The following is a 12,500-nucleotide window of genomic DNA, read 5'->3' on the forward strand; positions in this document are numbered from 1 at the left end:
GCTGACTCTTTATTAAGTTAATATGTGACATCACACATTCAGACAGAAAGAGCTGTGTGTTTGCATCATAGACCGCACCAGACATGGAGGTAGTGTCCGTGACATCACCCTTAGGTTTGTGAAGACTAAAGTGGGAGGAGCCTAACATAGCGCATCACTCCCGGTTATTCGAAAATGAGCAAAAAGGTGGGATGTGGGTGGAGCTATAGTGCCTGGTTGGTAACACCACCTGTCACTCAAGGGCCCGCTCTTAATTATGCAGAATTTCGAGGGTTATTTTAAATTAAATGGTTGAGTTATAAAAAGAGAGATTCAGCCCTCACAGTTGTCATGAAGGGCAAAGTAAGACCACATCAGTTTCTGTAGAAGGCTGTGAACATTCTGCTCAGTTTTGGAGTCTCTAGTGGCCAGTTAATGAATTGCAGTTTAAGTCACTTCTGTGTTGGCTGCCGCTCGGTTAGCATGTGTTTTATGATGTTGTTCATTAACACATTCAGAACACGTTGTGCGCACACACACAGAAAACACATCAGTTCTTGGATATTGTGTCTGATTAACAGTCTGAACATTTTCTTTCATCTCTGTGTGGGGTGTACGTGTGGACTAGGCCTCAGAGTTTTTTAGTTTCTTCAGTCGATTTCAAAAATCGCGATGCGGGATTAGCCTATATCGTTCATATCGATATGGTTTGATGCTGTGCACGTGCTCGCTCTGCGCGAACCAGATCGCGCCCGCTTGCCTGCTCCAGCACACAAGGTAGCATGCGACATGGAGGAACATGTGCCGCCGGTCACCACTACAGAAAACTTACTGGTTAGTAAAACAAAAAGAATGGTTCACTCATTTAGAGGTGGTTTGGATTTAATAGTTCCGATGAGAAGCAAAAACAGCCAATCTGTAGGGAACGTAATAAATCCGTTGTATCAAAATGTGGAAGCACATCAAATCTCTTCCACCACTTACAAAATTACCATAAAGGGCAGTACGATGAGTGTTTACAACTTCGTGCTACAAATTCGGCCACGAAGACCACGCAACTCAAAACATCTGTCCCGAAACAAAGCTCTCTGGAAGCTTTACGAAAAGAAAAGTTGCAAGTGGTGCGATATAACTAAGGCGGTAGCTTATCACATTGCTAAAGACATGGTTTCCTATTGCAACAGTGGAACAAGAAGGTTTTAAAACGCTGCTAAAAACCATTGACCCAAGATACCAGTTACCCAGTCGCAAGTACTTTGCAACAGAAGCTCTGACGCAGACGGAAGCTTTCCGAGCGGCTCGCAAAAGTGTCTCATTTCGCGCTAACATCCGATTTATGGTCAAGCAGGACATGCGAGCCATATATGAGTTTGACAGTTAATTTTCTTGAAGATTGGGAAATGAAAACTGCGTGTGCTGTATTTTATTTATCAAATATTTTATATAATTTAAAATATGTTGTGAAGCTGTTTATTTGTAAACAGGGAGGGAAAACCCTGTATTTGCATTTTATTTTGCTCAAAAACTGTTAAAATGAAGGTTTAATAAAGGCTTTGATTTTCGAGTAACCATTTATTCCTTTTGGTAAAAAATAACGGATATATATCGTATACCGCTATTCCTCCTAAAAATACTGAGATATGAATTTTTGGCCATATCACCCAGCCCTACTATGACTCCAACTGTAAAACATGTTAGCCAATCAGAAGCCTGAAAAAGGTTATACTGGTGTTCTGTTGAATTGTCCTACCTTGTCAGATTTTCCTACTGCAGCGCAATAATGAATATAATCTAAAGCACATCAACTAAATAAACAGGAGCGATGATTGTCCTAGCAGTTTAAAACTAATTTTACATACATTTTACAGCGGGGGAAATAACGTAAAGTGTGTAGGACGTAGGGTAGGATAAAACAGATATGGTCAAATTTCAGTACACTGGTTCCGATTGGTTATCGTGTAGCCAGCGAGTTTTTAGCCTGAGTCGAAATGAAAACACTCGTCTCTGTGTGGACAGACAGGGTCTAAGTGAAACACAAATATCTCATATGACATAATATATTCCTCAAAGACATAAACACTGATCTCAACACCATCAGGGCTGTTGGTGTGTTGTTGTCAAGAGTGAGTGCAGGTGTTGTGTTGTGTTAATGTAATGGAGGATTGTATTAAAATGAGATGTGTTCAGTTTACAGACAGACAGGTGGCTCGACAGGTTACAGCCTTGTGAGGGGTCAGGTGGGGTCACCTTGGCAACACATAACTAGACAGGAACATGAGCTAGAGCATCAGATGATCATTCAATGTCAGTCAGTCACAGAACAAAGACAATCATCTCCCAACTGACTCTCACAGGTGCACATTAACTACATATTCATGTGTATATGCACATATAACCATGTTTTGTCTTTTTCAATTAGTTTTACCGCAGTTGCACTACATCATGGTTAAACTGGAGTTAAACTCCTTCCTGGTGGGACATTCTTCCTAACTCGATCCGGTCAACCACATCTCTCACAACCTTCAAACTTCAACCTCATCTCTTCTGTGAATACTTGACAGACAAATGAAAGAGAAAAACACTAACCCCCTCTCTCTTCTCTCAAGAAGTGTCGTTCTGGGCTTTGTTAAAACTAGTAACTTTTTATTAGCATCTATTGTATTATTAAAGTCACTTTGGATAAAAGCGTCTGCTAAATGAATAAATGTACATGCAAATGTAGTTACTATAGTCAAATATATGGTTCATTTTCATAAGGGCTTTTATTGAGCTATCAGCAGATCACAAGTTAACACATGCACACTTCTGAACATAAGCACACAGGATTTAATAAGGATTTTTCCTTTCTAGTCTGTGATCACTAACATGTCGATTGTGATTTGGAATTATCGATTACAAAAGCAAGCGTGTTGAAACCGGTTTGGATTTCTAGACAGGTCTCAGATCAGTGAACAGGTATAAGTGACGACTGTAGATCAGGTTTCAGGGCACAACAGGTGGGTGAGGGGTCGGGGGTCACATCTCAAACGTCCTTCACACACCTCTACTTTAGATCACATTTGTATTGTTTAAGGTCTTTGCACATACAGTTTGACTTTTTTCGTATTTGGTGTTCGTTTGTACGGTGTCTCTGAATTGTCAAAACGACTCTCAAAATGCTGGAAGGCAGTGTGTAACTGTGATTGACACAACGTGAGGTCGTATTTGTTTTTTAAACGTGTGTGTGTGAGAGAGAGACTAGTATCACGTGACAATCAATACAGACAATAATAACCGCTGATGTTTCTGGAAATGACAACAGAAAAGCTCCAGAGACGGTGAGAGCTGTGTGTGTGTGTGTGTGTGTCTAATACATCTTACTGTTATCACATTAGAAAACAAAACATTCACACACGTGCACTTTCGTGGACTCATGAGAAGCGCTATTTAAACATGACGTCATATACAGCTAGAACGCGAGTTTTACCTCGTGCAGGTGTCTTTTGGACCTCTGAAGCGCGTCCTCGAAGCCCTTGTGTCTCAGTTCACTCAGACTCTCGTAGTACTCCTCAGAATCATCGCTGTCCGGAAACAGAACCTGAGACAGGATCCTCCATCCGCACGTGTCCAGCGCGTGACCCAGATACACCTGCAGCTGGAAGCAGAGCGCCTCCATGTCGCGCGCGCCCATCTCCGGAGCCCCGAACAGAACCGACCACACGGCCGCCTGCTCCTCGGGGAAGGCGGGCAGACACGGCTCCAGGTCCGAGGTGACGGCGCACAGCTGCACGTGAGCGGCGCGCATGTCCTGGAACGAGAAGAGTCCGGCCCAACTCGAGTCCTCTCGGAGGTTCTGGTCCAGATCGTCCAGGACCTCTGGAGAGTCGTCCCCCGCGCCGGGCAGCGGGTCCAGAAGCTCCACGTCACCGCTTTTGGATGTCCCGGCCGCTTTGCTCGGACTTTTGCCCGATTTGGTGTCTTTTCCCAAACCGGACACGTCGGTGCTCTCTCGGGCCGGACTCTTCTGAGGAGGCCCGTCTCTTCTGGGACTCCGTTTGTCTTCCGTCACGTCGCCCTCGAGCAGCGAGTCCCGAACCGCGGTCCGTTTCTGAACGGTTCGGTTGTGGCACGTGACCGCAAACTTTCCCTCGATCTCGTTCCACGCGACGATGAAGACGAACTTGTGCTTTTCTTTCTCCTCGAAAACATTCGGCCGAACCGAAACCCAACCGGACTCGAGAGTGTCCTCCATCGCGAATGACATGTCCCGTCGACCCGGACGGAACACAAACAAAAGGCGCTCAATGAAATTAAAGGGCGCAGACTCGACCGTTAATACCGTTAAACAACCGCGGTTTTCTTTCCTTCGAACTCGTCGAGTGTCTGGACGCGTCCGTTAAAGCACGCATCGCTTATTTACACCTGCGTGCGTCGCGTCACCTGCCGCTCGCTCGCGAGGCCTTTGTGCGCGGTCACGTGCGCGTCTCTGTTTACAAGCGTCAAACGCGTGCGGCGACTGAAGGGGGGTCCTTCTCTCAAATCCTTCCAAAATCCGCAACGCGTCGTACAAGCGGCCGCATTCGTTTACTGCCGCGCGATTCTATCCGAACAAACGCCGCGCGTCTCCCTCCTGCGACAGCGCAGTGACATCAGCCGCGAGTTTCGCGTTTTGTGCGCTAATCCGCATCTTTAACATCGCGAATGTTTCTCATGCGACTAGTCGAAGACTGTCCGCTGACGTCACAGAGAGGAGGACGTAAACATCTGCACGTGGGGCACGCACGCTGTCCACGTCATGACGCAATCACAGGCAATAGACACAGGCAAATGTTTTTGCTTTTACTCTCTTTTTACATGATAATAGTCAACTCTCCAAAGCCATTCAGATAGTTCTGGGTTAAAGTTAAATATGTCAAAGTTTGAGATAATGTCGTTGCATAAATGTGAGGATACGTCATTTGAGGGCATTCCAGTCAAAGACACTATAAAGTATTTAGGGATTCATCTAACAAAAAATTTAGTAGACAGACAACATCTTAATTTTTCTAGTCGAATTAAGAAAACCAAAAATATTCTAAATCTTTGGCTACAAAGAGATTTATCTCTTTATGGTAGGGTTCTCTTATCTAAAGCGGAGGGTCTCTCTCGCTTCGTGTATCCATCACTCTCTTTATGTGTGAATGACTACACTGCTAAAGGTGTCAATACAATTTTCCTTGACTTTATATGGAAAAACAGATCTCATAAACTCAAAAAAGCTGTTATTTCGAATTGTGGGGTGATGGGGGACTGGAAGTAATACATTTTCAAAACATTGTTAATATGTTCAAAATCAATTGGATTAGAAGATGTCTCATAAACTCAAATTCTATATGGTTTTTCATTCCTAATTTCATTTTTAATAAAATTGGAGGCCTCCATTTTATTTTAAAATGTAATTATATGTACAATAAACTCCCGGTTAAATTGTCTAAATTTCATCAGCAAGCTCTTCTAGCGTGGAAATTGTGTTACATCCACAATTTCTCACCACATAAAACTCTTTTGTGGAATAATATGAACATAACTGTTAGAAACAAGTCTCTCTTTTTCCCTAATTGGTTTAATAGAGGTTTAATTCATATCATCTCTTTATTTGACAATTCTGGCAACATCTTGGCTTATGAACGCTTCATGACTGTCCATGACTTCCCTATTCCTTTTAAGGAATACAATACTGTACTTAAAGCTATTCCTACAGGTCTAGTGCAACTGATTAAAAGTCACTTATTATACAGCCAAAATGATACGAGGGAATCGGCTTTATTGTTGGATGGCATTAGCATTTATGATAAGAAATGCAATAATAAGCATATTCGCCAGGTTCTTCAAAAAAGAGATCTAATTTGCCCTAGAGGCAGATCACATTGGGCTGCCTTTGTAGGAAATATTGAATGGAGAAGAGCATGGTTATTACCACATAGATATTTTATTCCCAACAAGTCCAAAGAAGTCCACTTTAAAATATTACATAAGATATATCCTAACAATGCAACGTTGTCCAAATATATTGATATCTCTAGTGCTTGTTCGTTTTGTGGGGACAAAGATGAAACATTAATACATTTGTTTTATTCTTGCAATTTGGTTCGGAAATTTTGGTCTAACGTATTTTCCCATCTGAATAATACCTCTACTCATACGCACTCTTTCAACTTGACAGATATTATTTGTTATTATACTGACTCCCACACATCGAAAGAATACATTTTTAACTTTTTTATTTTATTTGGCAAATTTTTCATCCATAAACAAAAATTTATGGGGTCACCCCCTACCTTTTCTCACTTTTTGGTGGAAATAGAAATAGTTTATCTAAAAACAAAAAATGTATTAGATTCCTGAAATTGTATGAACAATTACTTTGTAATGGTTTTGATACTCAGGATTAGTATAATTATATTATTATATTATTTTATTATATTACTAATATAAATTCCTCATGTAAAGCTGTACGATATTTATTTTGTAATTACCCTGTAACCCTTATCTTTTATGTTACCCTTTTTGATACTCTTTTGAGTGTTTTGTATATTTGCATATGTTTCTTCAATAAAAAAAAAAAAAATGTTTTTGCTTTTCATGTTGGTAGAGCCTGTGAAATGGTGGAACAAGAGATACATTTTTAAACGTATATATTTTATATTTACATTTTATATTCCGCAACGTAAATTCAAAGTTCATTTCAACAGTTTGTGCGCTGCGGATTTTCCGCCTGTCTGATGATCAATAATTGATCTACTTGTCTTATACTCGTCTGGTCTCTTCGTGGTCCTGTGACGTGCTCACGCAATATTGGTTTGGTCGTTTAGAGACTGATCCCAGTGAAGCGTCTATTGTGGGTCACAGCGCCCTCGTGTGGCAGCAGGAAATGCGTCACATGTTTTGTGTGTGTCTGTGTGTGTTAGTACGTGTGTATATTGTGTGTGTGTTTGTGTGTGTGTGAGGAGTGTTTTGTGTGTGTGTCTATGTGTGTTAGTACGTGTGTATATTGTGTGTGTGGGTGTGAGGAGTGTTTTGTGTGTGTGTGTGTGTGAGGAGTGTTTTGTGTGTGTGTCTGTGTGTGTGTGTTAGTACGTGTGTGTGTGTGGGTGTGAGGAGTGTTTTGTGTGTGTGTCTATGTGTGTTAGTACGTGTGTATATTGTGTGTGTGTGTGTGAGGAGTGTTTTGTGTGTGTGTGTGTGTTAGTGCGCGTGTATATTGTGTGTGTGGGTGTGAGGAGTGTTTTGTGTGTGTGTCTATGTGTGTTAGTACGTGTGTATATTGTGTGTGTGGGTGTGAGGAGTGTTTTGTGTGTGTGTATGAATCGTTGTTTGTGTGTCTATGTGTGTTAGTATGTGTGTATATATTGTGTGTGTGTGTGTGCGGAGTGTTTTGTGTGTGTGTCTATGTGTGTTAGTACGTGTGTATATTGTGTGTGTGTGTGTGTGAGGAGTGTTTTGTGTGTGTGTCTATGTGTGTTAGTACGCGTGTATATTGTGTGTGTGGGTGTGAGGAGTGTTTTGTGTGTGTGTCTGTGTGTGTTAGTATGTGTGTATATATTGTGTGTGAGGAGTGTTTTGTGTGTGTGTCTATGTGTGTTAGTACGTGTGTATATTGTGTGTGTGGGTGTGAGGAGTGTTTTGTGTGTGTGTATGAATCGTTGTTTGTGTGTCTATGTGTGTTAGTATGTGTGTATATTGTGTGTGTGTGTGTGAGGAGTGTTTTGTGTGTGTGTGTGTGTGAGGAGTGTTTTGTGTGTGTGTCTATGTGTGTTAGTACGTGTGTATATTGTGTGTGAGGAGTGTTTTGTGTGTGTGTGTGTGTGTGTGAGGAGTGTTTTGTGTGTGTGTATGAATCGTTGTTTGTGTGTCTATGTGTGTTAGTATGTGTGTATATATTGTGTGTGTGAGGAGTGTTTTGTGTGTGTGTCTATGTGTGTTAGTACGTGTGTATATTGTGTGTGAGGAGTGTTTTGTGTGTGTGTCTATGTGTGTGTGTGTGTGTGAGGAGTGTTTTGTGTGTGTGTCTGTGTGTTAGTACGTGTGTATATTGTGTGTGTGTGTGAGGAGTGTTTTGTGTGTGTGTGTGTGTGTTAGTGCGCGTGTATATTGTGTGTGTGGGTGTGAGGAGTGTTTTGTGTGTGTGTCTATGTGTGTGTGTGTGTGTGTGTGTGTGAGGAGTGTTTTGTGTGTGTGTCTGTGTGTGTTAGTACGTGTGTATATTGTGTGTGTGTGTGTGAGGAGTGTTTTGTGTGTGTTAGTACGTGTGTATATTGTGTGTGTGGGTGTGAGGAGTGTTTTGTGTGTGTGTCTATGTGTGTTAGTACGTGTGTATATTGTGTGTGTGGGTGTAAGGAGTGTTTTGTGTGTGTGTATGAATCGTTGTTTGTGTGTCTATGTGTGTTAGTACGTGTGTATATTGTGTGTGTGGGTGTGAGGAGTGTTTTGTGTGTGTGTATGAATCGTTGTTTGTGTGTCTATGTGTGTTAGTATGTGTGTATATATTGTGTGTGTGTGTGTGTGCGGAGTGTTTTGTGTGTGTGTCTATGTGTGTTAGTACGTGTGTATATTGTGTGTGTGGGTGTGAGGAGTGTTTTGTGTGTGTGTCTATGTGTGTTAGTACGCGTGTATATTGTGTGTGTGTGTGTGAGGAGTGTTTTGTGTGTGTGTCTATGTGTGTTAGTACGCGTGTATATTGTGTGTGTGGGTGTGAGGAGTGTTTTGTGTGTGTGTCTGTGTGTGTTAGTATGTGTGTATATATTGTGTGTGTGGGTGTGAGGAGTGTTTTGTGTGTGTGTGTGTGTGAGGAGTGTTTTGTGTGTGTGTCTGTGTGTGTGTGTTAGTACGTGTGTGTGTGGGTGTGAGGAGTGTTTTGTGTGTGTGTCTATGTGTGTTAGTACGTGTGTATATTGTGTGTGTGTGTGTGAGGAGTGTTTTGTGTGTGTGTGTGTGTTAGTGCGCGTGTATATTGTGTGTGTGGGTGTGAGGAGTGTTTTGTGTGTGTGTCTATGTGTGTTAGTACGTGTGTATATTGTGTGTGTGGGTGTGAGGAGTGTTTTGTGTGTGTGTATGAATCGTTGTTTGTGTGTCTATGTGTGTTAGTATGTGTGTATATATTGTGTGTGTGTGTGTGCGGAGTGTTTTGTGTGTGTGTCTATGTGTGTTAGTACGTGTGTATATTGTGTGTGTGTGTGTGTGAGGAGTGTTTTGTGTGTGTGTCTATGTGTGTTAGTACGCGTGTATATTGTGTGTGTGGGTGTGAGGAGTGTTTTGTGTGTGTGTCTGTGTGTGTTAGTATGTGTGTATATATTGTGTGTGAGGAGTGTTTTGTGTGTGTGTCTATGTGTGTTAGTACGTGTGTATATTGTGTGTGTGGGTGTGAGGAGTGTTTTGTGTGTGTGTATGAATCGTTGTTTGTGTGTCTATGTGTGTTAGTATGTGTGTATATTGTGTGTGTGTGTGTGAGGAGTGTTTTGTGTGTGTGTGTGTGTGAGGAGTGTTTTGTGTGTGTGTCTATGTGTGTTAGTACGTGTGTATATTGTGTGTGAGGAGTGTTTTGTGTGTGTGTGTGTGTGAGGAGTGTTTTGTGTGTGTGTATGAATCGTTGTTTGTGTGTCTATGTGTGTTAGTATGTGTGTATATTGTGTGTGAGGAGTGTTTTGTGTGTGTGTCTATGTGTGTGTGTGTGTGTGTGTGAGGAGTGTTTTGTGTGTGTGTCTGTGTGTTAGTACGTGTGTATATTGTGTGTGTGTGTGAGGAGTGTTTTGTGTGTGTGTGTGTGTTAGTGCGCGTGTATATTGTGTGTGTGGGTGTGAGGAGTGTTTTGTGTGTGTGTCTATGTGTGTGTGTGTGTGTGTGTGTGTGAGGAGTGTTTTGTGTGTGTGTCTGTGTGTGTTAGTACGTGTGTATATTGTGTGTGTGTGTGTGAGGAGTGTTTTGTGTGTGTTAGTACGTGTGTATATTGTGTGTGTGGGTGTGAGGAGTGTTTTGTGTGTGTGTCTATGTGTGTTAGTACGTGTGTATATTGTGTGTGTGGGTGTAAGGAGTGTTTTGTGTGTGTGTATGAATCGTTGTTTGTGTGTCTATGTGTGTTAGTACGTGTGTATATTGTGTGTGTGGGTGTGAGGAGTGTTTTGTGTGTGTGTATGAATCGTTGTTTGTGTGTCTATGTGTGTTAGTATGTGTGTATATATTGTGTGTGTGTGTGTGTGCGGAGTGTTTTGTGTGTGTGTCTATGTGTGTTAGTACGTGTGTATATTGTGTGTGTGGGTGTGAGGAGTGTTTTGTGTGTGTGTCTATGTGTGTTAGTACGCGTGTATATTGTGTGTGTGTGTGTGAGGAGTGTTTTGTGTGTGTGTCTATGTGTGTTAGTACGCGTGTATATTGTGTGTGTGGGTGTGAGGAGTGTTTTGTGTGTGTGTCTGTGTGTGTTAGTATGTGTGTATATATTGTGTGTGTGGGTGTGAGGAGTGTTTTGTGTGTGTGTCTATGTGTGTTAGTACGTGTGTATATTGTGTGTGTGGGTGTGAGGAGTGTTTTGTGTGTGTGTATGAATCGTTGTTTGTGTGTCTATGTGTGTTAGTATGTGTGTATATATTGTGTGTGTGTGTGTGAGGAGTGTTTTGTGTGTGTGTCTATGTGTGTTAGTACGTGTGTATATTGTGTGTGAGGAGTGTTTTGTGTGTGTGTCTATGTGTGTGTGTGTGTGTGTGTGTGTGTGTGTGAGGAGTGTTTTGTGTGTGTGTCTGTGTGTTAGTACGTGTACGTATATTGTACGTATATTGTGTGTGTGTGTGAGGAGTGTTTTGTGTGTGTGTGTGTTAGTGCGCGTGTATATTGTGTGTGTGGGTGTGAGGAGTGTTTTGTGTGTGTGTCTATGTGTGTGTGAGGAGTGTTTTGTGTGTGTGTCTGTGTGTGTTAGTACGTGTGTATATTGTGTGTGTGTGTGTGAGGAGTGTTTTGTGTGTGTTAGTACGTGTGTATATTGTGTGTGTGGGTGTGAGGAGTGTTTTGTGTGTGTGTCTATGTGTGTTAGTACGTGTGTATATTGTGTGTGTGGGTGTGAGGAGTGTTTTGTGTGTGTGTCTATGTGTGTTAGTACGTGTGTATATTGTGTGTGTGGGTGTGAGGAGTGTTTTGTGTGTGTGTCTATGTGTGTTAGTACGTGTGTATATTGTGTGTGTGGGTGTGAGGAGTGTTTTGTGTGTGTGTCTATGTGTGTTAGTACGTGTGTATATTGTGTGTGTGTGTGTGAGGAGTGTTTTGTGTGTGTTAGTACGTGTGTATATTGTGTGTGTGGGTGTGAGGAGTGTTTTGTGTGTGTGTCTATGTGTGTTAGTACGTGTGTATATTGTGTGTGTGGGTGTGAGGAGTGTTTTGTGTGTGTGTCTATGTGTGTTAGTACGTGTGTATATTGTGTGTGTGGGTGTGAGGAGTGTTTTGTGTGTGTGTCTATGTGTGTTAGTACGTGTGTATATTGTGTGTGTGGGTGTGAGGAGTGTTTTGTGTGTGTGTCTATGTGTGTTAGTACGTGTGTATATTGTGTGTGTGGGTGTAAGGAGTGTTTTGTGTGTGTGTATGAATCGTTGTTTGTGTGTCTATGTGTGTTAGTATGTGTGTATATATTGTGTGTGTGGAGTGTTTTGTGTGTGTGTGTGTGTGTGTGTGTGTGTGTGTGTGTCTATGTGTGTTAGTACGTGTGTATATTGTGTGTGAGGAGTGTTTTGTGTGTGTGTCTATGTGTGTTAGTACGCGTGTATATTGTGTGTGTGGGTGTGAGGAGTGTTTTGTGTGTGTGTCTGTGTGTGTTAGTATGTGTGTATATATTGTGTGTGAGGAGTGTTTTGTGTGTGTGTCTATGTGTGTTAGTACGTGTGTATATTGTGTGTGTGGGTGTGAGGAGTGTTTTGTGTGTGTGTATGAATCGTTGTTTGTGTGTCTATGTGTGTTAGTATGTGTGTATATTGTGTGTGTGTGTGTGAGGAGTGTTTTGTGTGTGTGTGTGTGTGAGGAGTGTTTTGTGTGTGTGTCTATGTGTGTTAGTACGTGTGTATATTGTGTGTGAGGAGTGTTTTGTGTGTGTGTGTGTGTGAGGAGTGTTTTGTGTGTGTGTATGAATCGTTGTTTGTGTGTCTATGTGTGTTAGTATGTGTGTATATATTGTGTGTGTGAGGAGTGTTTTGTGTGTGTGTCTATGTGTGTTAGTACGTGTGTATATTGTGTGTGAGGAGTGTTTTGTGTGTGTGTCTATGTGTGTGTGTGTGTGTGAGGAGTGTTTTGTGTGTGTGTCTGTGTGTTAGTACGTGTGTATATTGTGTGTGTGTGTGAGGAGTGTTTTGTGTGTGTGTGTGTGTTAGTGCGCGTGTATATTGTGTGTGTGGGTGTGAGGAGTGTTTTGTGTGTGTGTCTATGTGTGTGTGTGTGTGTGTGTGAGGAGTGTTTTGTGTGTGTGTCTGTGTGTGTTAGTACGTGTGTATATTGTGTGTGTGTGTGTGAGGAGTGTTTTGTGTGTGTTAGTACGT

General features: G+C 41.9%; 1 protein-coding gene across 1 annotated transcript in view; it reads right to left on the reverse strand.

The window, feature by feature from the left end:
• Window positions 1-4,702, reverse strand: part of jmy (junction mediating and regulatory protein, p53 cofactor) — a 12,633-nt gene extending 7,931 nt beyond the window's left edge. The window contains exon 1 of the mRNA XM_079486223.1: window positions 3,446-4,702. Within this exon, the coding sequence (XP_079342349.1) occupies window positions 3,446-4,222 (777 nt within the window). The 5' untranslated portion in view covers window positions 4,223-4,702. The remainder of the gene's footprint in view (window positions 1-3,445) is intronic.
• Between the last annotated feature and the right edge of the window lie 7,798 nt (window positions 4,703-12,500).

The sequence above is a fragment of the Barbatula barbatula genome (genome assembly GCF_947034865.1).
Source record: "Barbatula barbatula genome assembly, chromosome: 22".
NCBI lineage: Eukaryota > Metazoa > Chordata > Actinopteri > Cypriniformes > Nemacheilidae > Barbatula > Barbatula barbatula.